This window comes from Lottia gigantea, assembly GCF_000327385.1.
Source record: "Lottia gigantea unplaced genomic scaffold LOTGIsca_35, whole genome shotgun sequence".
Classification (NCBI taxonomy): domain Eukaryota; kingdom Metazoa; phylum Mollusca; class Gastropoda; family Lottiidae; genus Lottia; species Lottia gigantea.
In genome coordinates this window covers 473,349-487,071 of record NW_008709190.1, presented here as the reverse complement: position 1 = coordinate 487,071, position 13,723 = coordinate 473,349, and the positions used below count along the sequence as shown (strand labels likewise).

General features: G+C 29.6%; 2 protein-coding genes across 2 annotated transcripts; both read left to right on the top strand.

Annotated features, from left to right (window-relative positions):
* Positions 1–523: 523 nt before the first annotated feature.
* LOTGIDRAFT_120896 (hypothetical protein) lies at positions 524–2,066 on the top strand (the record flags this gene model as incomplete). Its single annotated transcript, XM_009058650.1, has 3 exons — positions 524–591; positions 1,323–1,506; positions 1,953–2,066. Coding segments are annotated over 3 exons (366 nt in total), but the record flags the coding sequence as incomplete, so codon positions are not given.
* Positions 2,067–4,998: 2,932 nt separating this feature from the next.
* Positions 4,999–9,263, top strand: LOTGIDRAFT_233106 (hypothetical protein). The gene is made up of 5 exons (XM_009058649.1): positions 4,999–5,060; positions 5,633–5,825; positions 6,578–6,978; positions 7,336–7,477; positions 8,304–9,263. Exons 1-5 carry the CDS (start codon positions 5,004–5,006, stop codon positions 8,408–8,410), a joined length of 900 nt encoding a protein of 299 aa, XP_009056897.1. The 5' UTR covers positions 4,999–5,003; the 3' UTR covers positions 8,411–9,263.
* Positions 9,264–13,723: the final 4,460 nt, after the last annotated feature.

Below are 13,723 nucleotides of genomic sequence, written 5' to 3'. Positions count from 1 at the left end.
ATGCATTTTCAATGCAAAATCATGCACAATGTAACTATTACTGACAAATAACGTAAATGTCATTAATTATTATGTTAATGGTCCTTACAAACTCATTTACTTTATGAATTTTCAACAACTCATTAATTCAATTTTTTCTCTTTCATATTATTTTCCTGAACCTTTTGCTGAACTTTACAGCGTAAGTAAAAAAAAATTATATTCAGTATGTCATAATTAGTTCATTAGTTAATTAAGGATAAGAAATAGTTGTGAATGAAGATTTCCAAACTGAAAACTGCATGCTGATGTGAAGTTACTAAGCTTAATCAAAGGAAAAGGACAAGTTTTCTTATGCATTTTGATTTGATTATAACTATAAGATTATAAGAAATAGGTCCATGTACTTTTATATCATTTCAATGTGAAAAATACTGATGCTTATACCAAATGGTATCCTTTCGGCAATGGTTGTTCTGTACAAAGTTCTTTTTTTTATATGAACTAATTTAAAAGTATTGCTTATTCTTTTTGTAGATTGATAGCTCTAGCATTTGCAGCAGCTATTGGTATAACATTTCTTGTTCTGGGATGTGCTTTACCACAGTTTAAGTAAGTTGGTGAAAATGTTACAAATAAGTTTTGATATTTTTCATGAAACTTTCTTTTAACTGTGCTAGTTTTCAAGGTAAAATCGAGGTTTAGTACAATGATATATCAATTTTAATATACTTTTACAGCATCAAGTTTGACTGAAAGGTGACTTTAGATCACAATGCATTTGTCAATCATGACCTATAGAAGTTCTCAGGTGTTTTGCTATTATATTTCAAGCATTTTGAATTACATTGTATGTAATGTCAATCAAGGATGCTCCATTTTGAATTTCATATAATTTTAGAACAGTTAGAGATTTTCAACTTTAAGGATTACCTTTGTCTTTCAGTGTATATTTTCAAGAGCTTTCAAAAGAAAAAAAAATTCCTTTCTTCCTCGATCTTAATACAAACTATTTATTAAAAACATTTCCTTTCTGTCCATCTGGCCAAGGATTACTGTCGGTCTATCTGCATTTTTTGTAGATATGATAGAGATGGCAGTTTTTGTGCAAGTTCATTGCTCTTGTTGACTAAAGCCCATTGAGAGCCCGGTGTACAACCATTAATTTTGGGGTGTTTTCTCACTTTGCAAGATATACATATTATGACTCATTTGATATAGATTCTCGACTTATTTAAGTCAGTTTGGAGTTACATGCCAGTGTGGGGCGACACTAAGCTACATTGTTATCAAAATATCATTACATCATGAATCATTGAATAATATATATTTGTATATTGTAGTAATTGGTGGCCTTTGTTTGTGTTATTTTTCTATTTTCTGGCACCCATCCCCACGGTGGTGTCAAGAAGACTATCTTCATTTGATAGTGCCAGCAGTGCTTTAGTTGAATTGTGTATATTTATTACCACAGGAATAGTTATCTCGTCAATAGGCTTACCTATAGTTTTAGCTCATGTTGGCACAGTAAGTATTTTGCCTTTTTTAATGATTTTCACTTTGCCACGTATAGAATGATGTCATAAGTGAGGTGCATGGAAGAATGGAGATAATTACCTGGAAATTGTAGATGATGTTACATTTCAAAGTATGCTTTATATGGTTAGCATTGAGCTTAATCAGCTGTTAAAGCAAATGGTCTACAATATCCCTGTAATATACATTTTATATGATATACACTCATAGTATGACACAGAAAATTTATATTTCTAGCAGACTGACTTAAAGATGTGTCCATATTCAAAGAACATATGTGTACTATTAACTAAGTCTTCTAGCATACAGATACTCAACTCAAAGACTGGGAATGAACCAAAAAAGCTAATATTTTTGCTGAAATTGTTTTCATCTGTTTATATGAAATATTGAAAATGAATGAATTTTAGTATTATGATATTGATTGTTATTTTCAGATACAATGGGGTGCTTGTGGGTTAGTGTTAGCAGGAAATGTTGTAGTGTTTGTAACAATCATGGGATATTTTGCTGTGTTTGCTAATGATGACTTTGATTATAACAACTGGTGAGAAAAGGCTAGCAAACTTTAATTTGCTTTTGATATATTTCAATCGAAAAAAATGAACAAAACTTCCGTCATCTTCAATCATCCAACAGAGTCATAGGATTAGTTAAGATACTTTTGACTGCAGCCGAATTACAGAATAAATCTGAGAAATTAACAAGTGTCTAATGTGTAGATATAAAATGAAGGGCTGGCCATTTCTACATTTATGTACATAACAATGAAACACATTGGAGTCAAACTCAAGTTTTAATCAGGAAGACTTCTTTATGCCCTCATGAAATGTTGAGCATATTTTGTCATCATTTTCATCTGTCTATACTCTTGTGAACATTCTGTGGAAGATACAGTTCTGGATGGAATATGAGAAAGTTTGTAAAAATTACTCAGAACAGTCAAAAGACTTTTGATGTCAATTGTATATGACTCACCAAAAATTTTAAAAATGCTTTTATTTGGAAGAAGGGTTTTTTTTTTTTGGTCCGCTAAGCTGATTTATTATTGCAAAACTGTATAAAGATGCTTTTATATAGTCTTAGTTCTATAATCAATACTAAGATTACACTGCATCTGGATGATATTTTTACTTTTATTTTTCACACAAAAAGTACTTAAATGGACAGATTCACCATTAATTTGACCAATCATACCTTAGTTTTAGAAACAGAATTTTTTTAGCTAAGCTCATCAGTAATAGTGTTCTTAACTCAATGTCGAAATTTGAGCCTTCAAATCAATGTGTGTCCAGAATCATCCCTGTTCGAAAGATTAAAAGACGACTCGTCATTTCATGAGGATCTGAAGACTATTGACATTATATTCAAGACTCCAATCAACCCCGAAAATGATGAATCTGTCCCTTTAAACATCTCACTATGAAAATAGTTCTTCACATGAACACTGTTTTTATCCCCTGCCTTATTTTCATTCTTTTCAAATCATATGCCATCTTCTAGTAAAGTCTATTTATATTACAAACCTTGTTTTTGACAATGAATATAATTTTGTTTTGTGTGTACATGTAAATGGTTTTAGTAATCAAAGTTTATATCAAAAAGAGAAAAGGTAGAGCTAGAACAATTTATTTAGTACTGGTAGTTGTTTATTATTATTATCATCAACCTTAGATATTTCAGTTGAAAAATTAATGGTTTTGTGGTAGTTGACATTAATCTGTATCATATTATAAAACAAATGATTGAATAAGGTCTTGACTTCTTTTGTCCAACGAAGGAGTATACACAGTAGTATGTAATAACCATGCATAACGACATAATCCAGCCAATGACTGTTGGGGAAATACCTTTTCTGGGAATACCCTGACGTTACAGTACAGCATCCGTTAGCGCAGAAAATTGCTCAATTTTCAATCAGTCTGCGGTTACGTGGAAACTTTTGGGTATATGCAATAGGTTTTGCCGATAAATTGAGTTGTTATAACTAAAAAGAGAAGGAGCAGTTTTTTCATGCTGACGGATACGCACTATGCTTGCACGCCTACAAACAAAAGGAATCTGGGCTTAACTCTGGTAGTCAAAGCGTGGTATCAAATTTAATAATTATTGTGACAGATTTGTTGTATTTTTTTAGATATTCTCTTAAGATTTTATACTGTGAGATAAATGTATTTTAAAATACAATTGTGTATAATTCAAATTTCAGACAAGATAAAGAAAATCTTGCTTTAGTTTCTTGAAATATTCAACATCAATTTTATAATATTGTCTATCTACCCTTTTACCTAAAATTAAGTTATTTAGATTACAAATACTTGTATTTATATTGTTGTGTATATATATAAATATTGTTTATTTATAATCTTGTACTATGCTTCTGTAATTGCTTGTTGTATTATAGTTTTCAATAAATAAACTGATAACAATTTCCTTTGATCTTTTCTTTGTATTAATAATATTATAACTTGGCTTAAATCCTGGTTTTTGCATGATTAACATAGTTTACTCTGTAAATGTATTGGGAGAGGGTAGTAGGGACTGATAATTTCTGACATATAAGACTGACCTTTAGCCTCAACAACAAATCTAAATTTTATTCATGATTGTATTTAATAATATCTGCAATGTGTTTGTGTTCAATCATTTTGGGACATTGTATTTTAAGACAATCTATAGGCATAACTGTATCTTAGATGAAGCATGTTATCCACGTTCAAGGATAACACATAATAACCATTCCTCAAGCAGTCAAACCTGTCATTCATGTTTTAAGTAAAATTTATAAAACGTTTTCACTGTTATCAGATTTAAATAGCATAGCCCTTCAGGTTTAGTGATTAAATCGATACTGCAATTCTTAAAGCTTAAAGTAGCTTAGAGGTACATGAAAACATTTCTGATATGGATTCTAAAATGTAAGATAAGTATAGGCCTATAATATTCCTGTAAAAATAATATTCCATTCTGAAAGAATCAAATTTTACAAGTATCCTGGTCTAAATCTAGTATCCAAAGAGCAGTTTTAACCAATGAAATTGCAATAACTGAAATATCTTGATGGGAGAAGTAAGACTTCCACTGTTATTTGAATTTTGATGAACTTGTTATCAGCATTTAATTTTGAGAATTGATACAGAATGCTGTTATTCAAACATATGTTAAATGATTATATTCTAGGCCTACCTATCTTCCACACCAAGTCAAATATTATTTCTAAGCAGTAAGTAACATAGTCTTGATTGGGAATGTCTTGGGAATTTCAAAACTGTAGCCTAATTAATTTCAATCAAACATTTATACGGTTCTAAAATAATGTTTGAAACATTGGAAATTTTGTATTGGTCTTAGTCAATAATTACTTCCCTTGAAATAACATTTTTTTTATTTTGTAAACATTTAGATTTTTTTTCCAGTCCATTTGTTCAATGTTAATGCTATTTGAAGACTTGATATCCAAGTCTTATTAGGCGTCTTTAGCAACCAACATGGAAGACATGAAACAGCTGAGTGAAGTTGAGGTAAAAAATATTGCACAAAATGAGGTAAATTGAAAATAGAAAACAAGGTTTCAAACATATCTTAGATCTATATTTCATTATTTGTACATTTAGACGTCATTCATTACCGTGGTAGGCCTATAGGTTTTACTCCACACTCTTTTTCTCTCATTTCTTATAGGCCCATACACTATGCCATTTGTCTTCAAGTCTATAGAAATATAAAGATCAGTGATTTTCAATCGAAACATTTCCCTCTTAGGAAATTCATGTAATAATGACCTACTTTTTACACTGAAACTTTCCCTCTGTCTGTAGTCATGTTTTCCGTCCGTACTGCTTTTTTGAGAATCTATTAGGTTTATCCTGGAATTAGACGAATTTTTAGGCCTGGTGTAGTTCTATTGTGGTTGTCCCCTACTTACTGCAATACTGACCCTATTTTTGAATTAATGAGAAAAGTCAAAATTTTACTGAATTCTTAGCCCTGTAGATTAGGGTTAGTTCAATATCAAATCTACATCACAAAGCAAAGTTTTTGCCACTCAATAACAAAAATCACCATTGTTTGGGATTGTGGGATTCTTTGTACAATTGTTTGATTTTTAATTTTTCAGAAATCTAAAGGGTGTTTGATATTAGGAAGATTATTAGGTGTCTTACCTTATGATAGAGAGTTGGATATGACAACAGATATCTATATTGAATATATCTATGATCATATAAGTTATTGTGTTGAGAAGGGGTTTCCATGGAAATATATTTCTTATACTGTTCAGTTTGCAGATGAATTGTTAAAAACATCAAAAGGTGATATGTTTTTTACTTCTTATTGTTAATTATCAACCAAGGATATATCTTAGCAATATTAAAAAAAAAGATTATTTTTAACCTATTTTGTAAGTTATTGTTTTTGTGTGTTTGAATTGTGGTTGTTTAACACCTGTGATGGTTCCATTTTCCACAAATTTTGAGGCAACCTTGTGGAACCTATCCAAAAATTTAAATATAGAGCATTATGTTCTGCAGTATTGCACTCATGAAGCCAAAGGAAGAGCTAACGACTAAATAAGCTTATTTAAAAAAAAAAGAAAAATAATAATTTCTGCTCCTGTGAGCATAAGAATGGTTCCTTATCCACTATAAGCTATTGGAACATTTCAGATCTAGTCAGAGAAATGGGTCTCTAGCTGCACTACTGGGTAAAATAAAATGATGGAAATAACCAATTATTGTCGTTACAAATTTATAATTTCGATTATCGATTATCAAATTTCATAAACGATTATTGATCGATAGCCTGCTATTGATAATCGTTACTCAGCCCAAAACTAGTTTAAGCTGCTAAATAAACAATTAGTACACTCCTTTTTAATTAACCCTTTAAAAACTAAATGAGTTTGATCAAGTAGATACATAATAATATATGTAAATAAAGCTTTTATTTTAAAAACATAATGATAATGAAAATGTTGCATTGCGCCCCTTTAAGCTATTGGAAACATTTCAAGTTATTTCAAATTGTATGTTTAGATTTAATTTCTGATGTAATATTTTTAAAGGTAAATCTCTAGCAGAAACAATATCATGGTACAGGCAGAAATCAGCAGAGGTGGTTCATATACTGGGAGAGGAATTCTTTAAAAAATATACTGATTTTGTGTTCACAACTTTCATGCCTCATTATAAATTATATCAATATGTATTCCTAAATGAAAGAGAAAAAATGATACCACATGTAGATGTTGAAATCAACCCACCCGTCTCTCCATTATCACTGAAAGAATCTAAAGAGAAAGATATATTTGAATATGAACAGAGAATAGCAGAGTTAGAAAAACATGAATTAGAAAAGGAAAAGGAAATTTTATTAGAAAAAGAACAAATTCATGAAAGAACAGAAGAGAAGACCAATGAATTGTTGGAAAAAATCAAGTTGAATGAAGAATCTTTAACCAAAGAGGTAGATTTTTCTTGTTTCATTGAATAAAATAGCTGTCACATGCACATCTGTAGGATCCATTTTTTGAAAATGATTTCTAAATTAGCTTATCAATAAGTTCAACAGTGTTATTTCTCTACAACTTATCCCAGTGAGGTAACAAAGTTAAGATGCCAACAGGTGTAGGTATACACAACAACTTTCCAATATCTCCATGTGTAAGGGCAATGTTAGCTATCTAGCCAGGGGTTAGGTTATTTGATACCAAACAAGCATATATCAAATCACTACAAACTTTTGAAGAAAGTAATTTTATTAAAAATTTCTTCTTATACAAAATCACTGGGTTAGGTTAAATTAAATGCCTTTTTTTTTCAGAGTTTGAGTGAAATGATAAAAAATGTGATACAAACTCATACTTCATGTTTAGCAGAGGATCTCAAATTATCTATCATGAAAACACAGGAAAGTTTAGAATATAAGTTAGAAAAAACTAGTCTACCACGACCTCAAGCATTAGGTAAGCATTTAATTCAAATCTATTATTAACACAAAAAATGGTTCTATGAATGTTAAGTCAAGTGCTGACATTAGCCTATTAGGAGGCATCATGTTGGAATAAGAGTATGGTCAATCATGCCATGATATGATACATATCGTGATACAGTGGTGGGAGACATTGGTTCAAATTGATATCACAATTGATTTATCACGATATGGGTATATATATTTCTAAGTATGGCTTTTACTGGTTTTTGATACAAAATGCTCTTTTTTATTCTATCTAAAAACTTAAATGGAAGAAAAAAGCAAAAATTATCTCTTAAAAACACCCCATTCTTGAATATCATAAAAAAATATGTGTTTCATATAATAAGTTACTTGTTAAAATTGTGTAGATGATCTTATCTGGACAAAAATTTGATGATATATCATGATAACTATCATAAGCTTATATCACAATATGGCAATATTATGAACAATACAAATTCCTATATATTATGTAGTATTTATCTTGATACCAGTATATAACCCAGCCCTATCATGACACAAGGTTTACGATGCGTATCTCGATATGAGGTAATGGGATCAAAATTAACATTCTATTTTCAAAGTTTCAATTCATATTAATTTATAACTTTATAACTTTATAACTGTGATATTTGGAAATTTAGTTGATATGTAACATCCACTGTCTTATATAGTTTTCAACAATTTCAATCAAGTCTGTGAAAAAAATTGGTGATTCTTTTTACTAATTTTTAAAACTCTCCTTTTTTTTTTATTGAATGAGAGGTATCGTCAAGTATCGATTTATTAGAGCTAGAGTCAACTATATGTTTCAGGTCCACCACCAAGATATAAACCCAAAACACCAGTGAATCAAAAAGGTAGAAAGTCTCCAGAAACTAAACCCAAGTCAGCATCGAAAATAAGCTCAAAATCGAAATAATTTTAAAATCATTGTCCTTTGTTATTTTATTTATTAAATTTTATTCTAATCCGTCTGAATTGATAATGATTTTTTTTTATGAAAGGGTTAATTCACTTTCAATCCATTTTTTATCAGCTTTTTTTTTTAATTTGGCCACTTCAGTCAGGGCATTCTTGAACATTCATTTGTTTAATTATATTGCCAGCCAATCAAACTTCTGTCCTCTCCGAAGCTAGGATTTTGTGACACAAACAAAAAGTCTAGGCTATTCCCAAAATCATAAGACACTCAATGCACCTTTTGTTCGCATCATAAAATCCTGGCGTTGGATTGGGAATGTTGGTTTGGAGTGTTTCAAAGACATTGTCATTATTGGCAATAAAACTTGATCCATATGATCCACATTATAGTTTGTAATACACAAAATGTAGTAGTTTTTTAAAACTGACATTAGAAAGAAATTAATCGAGACCAAAAAAGATGTCGGATTGTAAGAATGTAAGAATACTTTGATTGCAGATTTCATAGAGGACTCTGTAGCTCTGTTTAATATATGTATTGTATTGAATTATTGCAGTATAACAAATCAACATGTTCGTGACTGTTGTTTTATATATAGCAGCTAGGCACAACATGCCTTCAATGAACTTTGATCCCTGATTAATCTTTCTTTCAAATTGATCACCTTTTTCAACTCCAATATAATTATGAATATATTAACAAAGACTTTTATTTATCATAACTTTGATTGTACTGGAACAATTCAATCACAGAAGTAATTTTTACAAAATATTTAATGAAGTTAAAATACATGTAGTTACAAAAGATAATATATATTAACATAAAGGAAATTCATCACAATAAAAGATATAAAAATAACATATATTCTTATTTTTAATCCTCAAAGGTAATAATTACATTCAATACACATGGAAACAATGTCACAGATGCCATCTGTTTTTGAGAATTTGAGCAATATTGTTTCAATGAATCTGATTGGCATGGAATAGATCTTATTCAAACATCAGCCATATTGAATATTGAAAGAGGCTCATAACGCAAAAATAAAAAAGGTTGCATCGCTTGAGTGCAGTGAAATCGCCAACATCATGTCTTTATCCCCTCCTTTTCCATAGTTTAGTGATGTCATATTATAGACTATTCTTTCATATGATGTCACTATCTTATCAATAGATGACGTCATTTGCGTTATGAGCCTAATATTCGATGGTTTCAAAACAAGACATGAATAAGGTCTATTAAATACTATATATATATATAGAATATTAATGTTCAGATTATGTGACTGTTATCTCAAACCTAGATGTTGAATGTAAATGCCTAGCCTTTGAGAGCTAAAATATGTGTGAATCAACAACATGCTAAACATATTTATAGATTTATTTAAGTAAACCATACAATCAGATCTTTTTAATCAACAAAACATATAAAAAAAATTAGAGTTAAGACCTTCAACAATATAGCTTTTGTAAAATAAATATCTAAAAGTGAGTGCTCTGTATTAATAATGATATGGCTATAGTAATAATAAAACATCTAAATCTAAAAATATAATATGTTACAAAATATAAACTTGCTTTACCCCTCCAAATATTCACAATATTGTCAAATTGTTTTCATAGTAAATGTATTTTGTAGCATTCTTAAGACCTGAATATTGAATGCATAACTATATTGAATACAAAAAATAAGAGTAATTTGCTATATGCATTACAGACTTGTTGGTATTTTATCCATGTCATGATATTCCCCACAGAAAAAAGATTGGAAGTCGCATTTAAATTTCGAGGTAGAACTGCATTAATAAGGCATTCATTCTTAGTAGATCAAGACCCTAATGACCAACACTCCATCAGAAAATTTTTTATAATTTTAAGACATAAATAAAACATATAAATATCAGAATGATAACAAGTGGTTGCCTAGCAAGATACGCCCACTTTCCTGATATATTTTCAAATCATACCAAAAATCTAATTTGTGAAAGATATTGTTCATTTAATCAAACACACAAAATTCAATAAAATTCTGACAAACTGTCATCTCTATCGCATCTACAAGCCAACAAATTTTGATGCATTTTACTAAGTCAAAGGCAATAACTCAAATTCCGTCAAATTCAAACTTGACTAAGATCTCATCATTATTAATGATCATACCAAATTTCATTTAATTCAAATGAAAACTGTTGTCTCTATTATGTTCACAAACAAATTTTGACACATTTTTGCTAAGTCATAGACATTAACTCCAAAACCGTTCATCCAATGATCATCAGATTTGAACTTGTCCAAGATCTCATCAATGTAAGTGATCACATTAAATTTCATTAAAATCAGTTAAAAACAGTAGTCTTTATTGCGTTCACAAGCCAATAGACGATGACAATATACGCCCACATATAAGAATAACATAATGGCTTATAAATATCCAATTGCATAGAGATAGTATTCTAATATATAGCAAAATAACCTTGGTCGCTGAACCTTAATCAGTTCATAAAGCGTGCAACCTTGTCAATTGAGAGTCAATGTTTAAATACAGTTCGCCAGGCAAGGTAATATACGCCCACTGGCAGCTTTGATTTTGAATAAAAATATTTGGCAGTACAGTGACAATTACCAGTATGAAATATTCAACCTTCAGTCATACACTTCTTTTGAACCTTTTGAGGCGATACTGAATAATATTACTAAACCAAGTTTCATCAAAATAAAAATCATACAAATATAGATATTGATTAATTCAAAAATTTGCATTTTAACCTTCAACTAGGTATTAATATATAGTATCTGTTGATAATGAATATTAACATAATAATGTATTTTATACCTTAATAGAAAAAAATAAACTATTACTATAATGTATAAATATGTAAACTATATAAAAAAGGATTTCAACAAAATCAATAGATCAACTCTAACAAAAAATCAGATATCAAACTCTTAAGAGATGGTTTTCCTTATTTTCATTTATATATATATATATATCAATAGAAAGTAGAGGTATTCTAATGAATAGGAAAAATACCAGTTTGTCTCAAAAGCCTGTAATTAGCTAATTATGACGAGGATTTCCATAGCATGACCATGACTTTTTTTCGAATAACCCATGTATACAGTCAGGGACATCCGTGATTGGTTAAAAATTAGTTAAATATGCCAGCATGTGCACTCCTCGCATTCCTTTCTTTTCTCACAACAACAATACGACGGCTTGAAGAATGCACAGTTTACAATTTAAAAAAGGCTTCAGATTCAGAAAATAAAGGGAACAAAGAAGAAATGGGATCAAGATTACACATTACACATACAGTATTCTAACAAATGAATATTTTTATAATTCATTAAAAACACTGATTAATCAATTAGTAAGCATGATTTGAACAAGAAAAATGAGCAAAGGCTTCTTTAATATATCTATACCATGAAATCAAAGGGATTGTAAAAAGTTTTTCATCAAGTCATTATACACACAAAATGCTTGTATTACATAAGACCCTTTGTGATTAGTGACATCATCAACAACTTCAATTTATTGGAATTACAGGAACCACAAACATTTGATTGAAAATTAGAATGGTGCAAATTGATGCCAATAGTGTTCTCCCTAACAAATTTAGAAAACCTCTGTACAATCCCTTTAAAGCAGATAGTAACATTGTATTATAAATGATGTAACCATAACACTTTATAAGATTTGAACGACATATAGAAGCGAGGAGCACATATAACAAAAACACAAGACAATATTATGGAATATAACACACTTCTTTAATAAGGAAGTGTGTTATATTCCATAATATTGTCTTGTGTTTTTGTTATATCCTAACACTTTAACTAACACTTAACATTGATGTCAAAGATGTTGGTATACTTTGCAATTTTTCCTCTAGAACCGATTTCTGCAAGCAATTGAGTAAATTGACTAGCTTTTAGAAGATTGCCAACAACATTGTTATGCTTATTCTGATACATGGTTTAGTGTCTTCTAATTTTTTTACAATATTTTCACTAATGGACAAAAAAGTCTTATAAGCCATTAAAAATGGACCAGATCTTTCAATTGGGAACCTTGTCCATTTTATTTCATTTTATTTATATCACTGAATTTAGTGGCCCCATTGGCTCAATGAAATGATGAATCCTGCTAATAAATTTCATACATAAAATATAGGATTATTTGTTACAGGATTGTACAGGCAAACACATTCAAAATAACAAAGGGGAAAAAATAGGACCAACTCCCTACCATATATATATACATTATTATACATTTTATACTTAATATTGTTTTCAATTATTGGCTACAATGGTAGTTTGATTATAAGATATTAACACCGCTATATAGTGATGTTTTCATAGCACCTAGAATTTATCTTAGCTCACATCAGTTTTTCTCAAAGAAATACTACCTCTTAGAACCAACATTCAATTTAGACTTTCAAACTTGGCCAATAAGTGTAATGTGGCATAGCCAGGATTTCATTGACAGGGATTTTTAAGGATACTAGTCAATTATATGTTCATTCTAAAAGATACTTTTAATTCAAAGGTTAACTCTCCAGTATCTACTGTATTACAAATGACAAAAGCTCAAAATTTAAAATTAAAATAAAAACGAAAGGAAATATCACATTAAAAACTATTATTCATTTCATTCCAACAGAAGTCTATATTCATGTATAGTTATATAAAAACTGTCAACTAATACAGTATTAAATCTGAGATATCTAATACAGGAGATTTTGACATTTTGCTCCACAATTGAGATAAATAAATTATGAGATCAATTTACAGAGCTTAAAACAATGGTTGTTTTGTATCATCAAAATCTGACAAAATCTAACAATCAGATCAGCTGTTTCTTATAGTGTAATAAATACTTCATGAAAAGCAAAACGTTTCTTGAATTACTTCCATTTATTTTCATGAGAATTGGAATAGTAGCCTTAAAATAGTACTGTTAGTCTCAAAATGTCTTTGTGTTGATAAAAATATGAACATAAGCACACATTATTTCTTCAAAATTTTTTTTTACAGAGGACAATTTTCAGCTAAAATTTGAGATTTTCTTGGTTGAAATGTGTTTCTCCTTAATTTAAACTTACAAAAAATTATATTTTTAACAACACAAAGACATTTTAAGACTAACAGTATTATTTTAAGGCTGTTATTCCACTTCTCATAAAAATAAATGGAAGAGGTTCAAAAAACTCTTTGCTTTGCCCAGACAAAAATAACCCAATATTAGTAGCTTTAGAGTACATGTCAATGGTCAACCTACTATTCATCAGAGCAGTCGCTAGCT

Coding starts and splice junctions, on each gene's coding strand:
- LOTGIDRAFT_233106 (XM_009058649.1), top strand. CDS start 5,004: ATGGAAGACATGAAACAGCTGAGTGAAGTTGAGGTAAAAAATATTGCA. Junction 5,061..5,632: donor AAAATATTGCACAAAATGAG/GTAAATTGAAAA, acceptor TTAATTTTTCAG/AAATCTAAAGGGTGTTTGAT. Junction 7,478..8,303: donor ACCACGACCTCAAGCATTAG/GTAAGCATTTAA, acceptor TATATGTTTCAG/GTCCACCACCAAGATATAAA.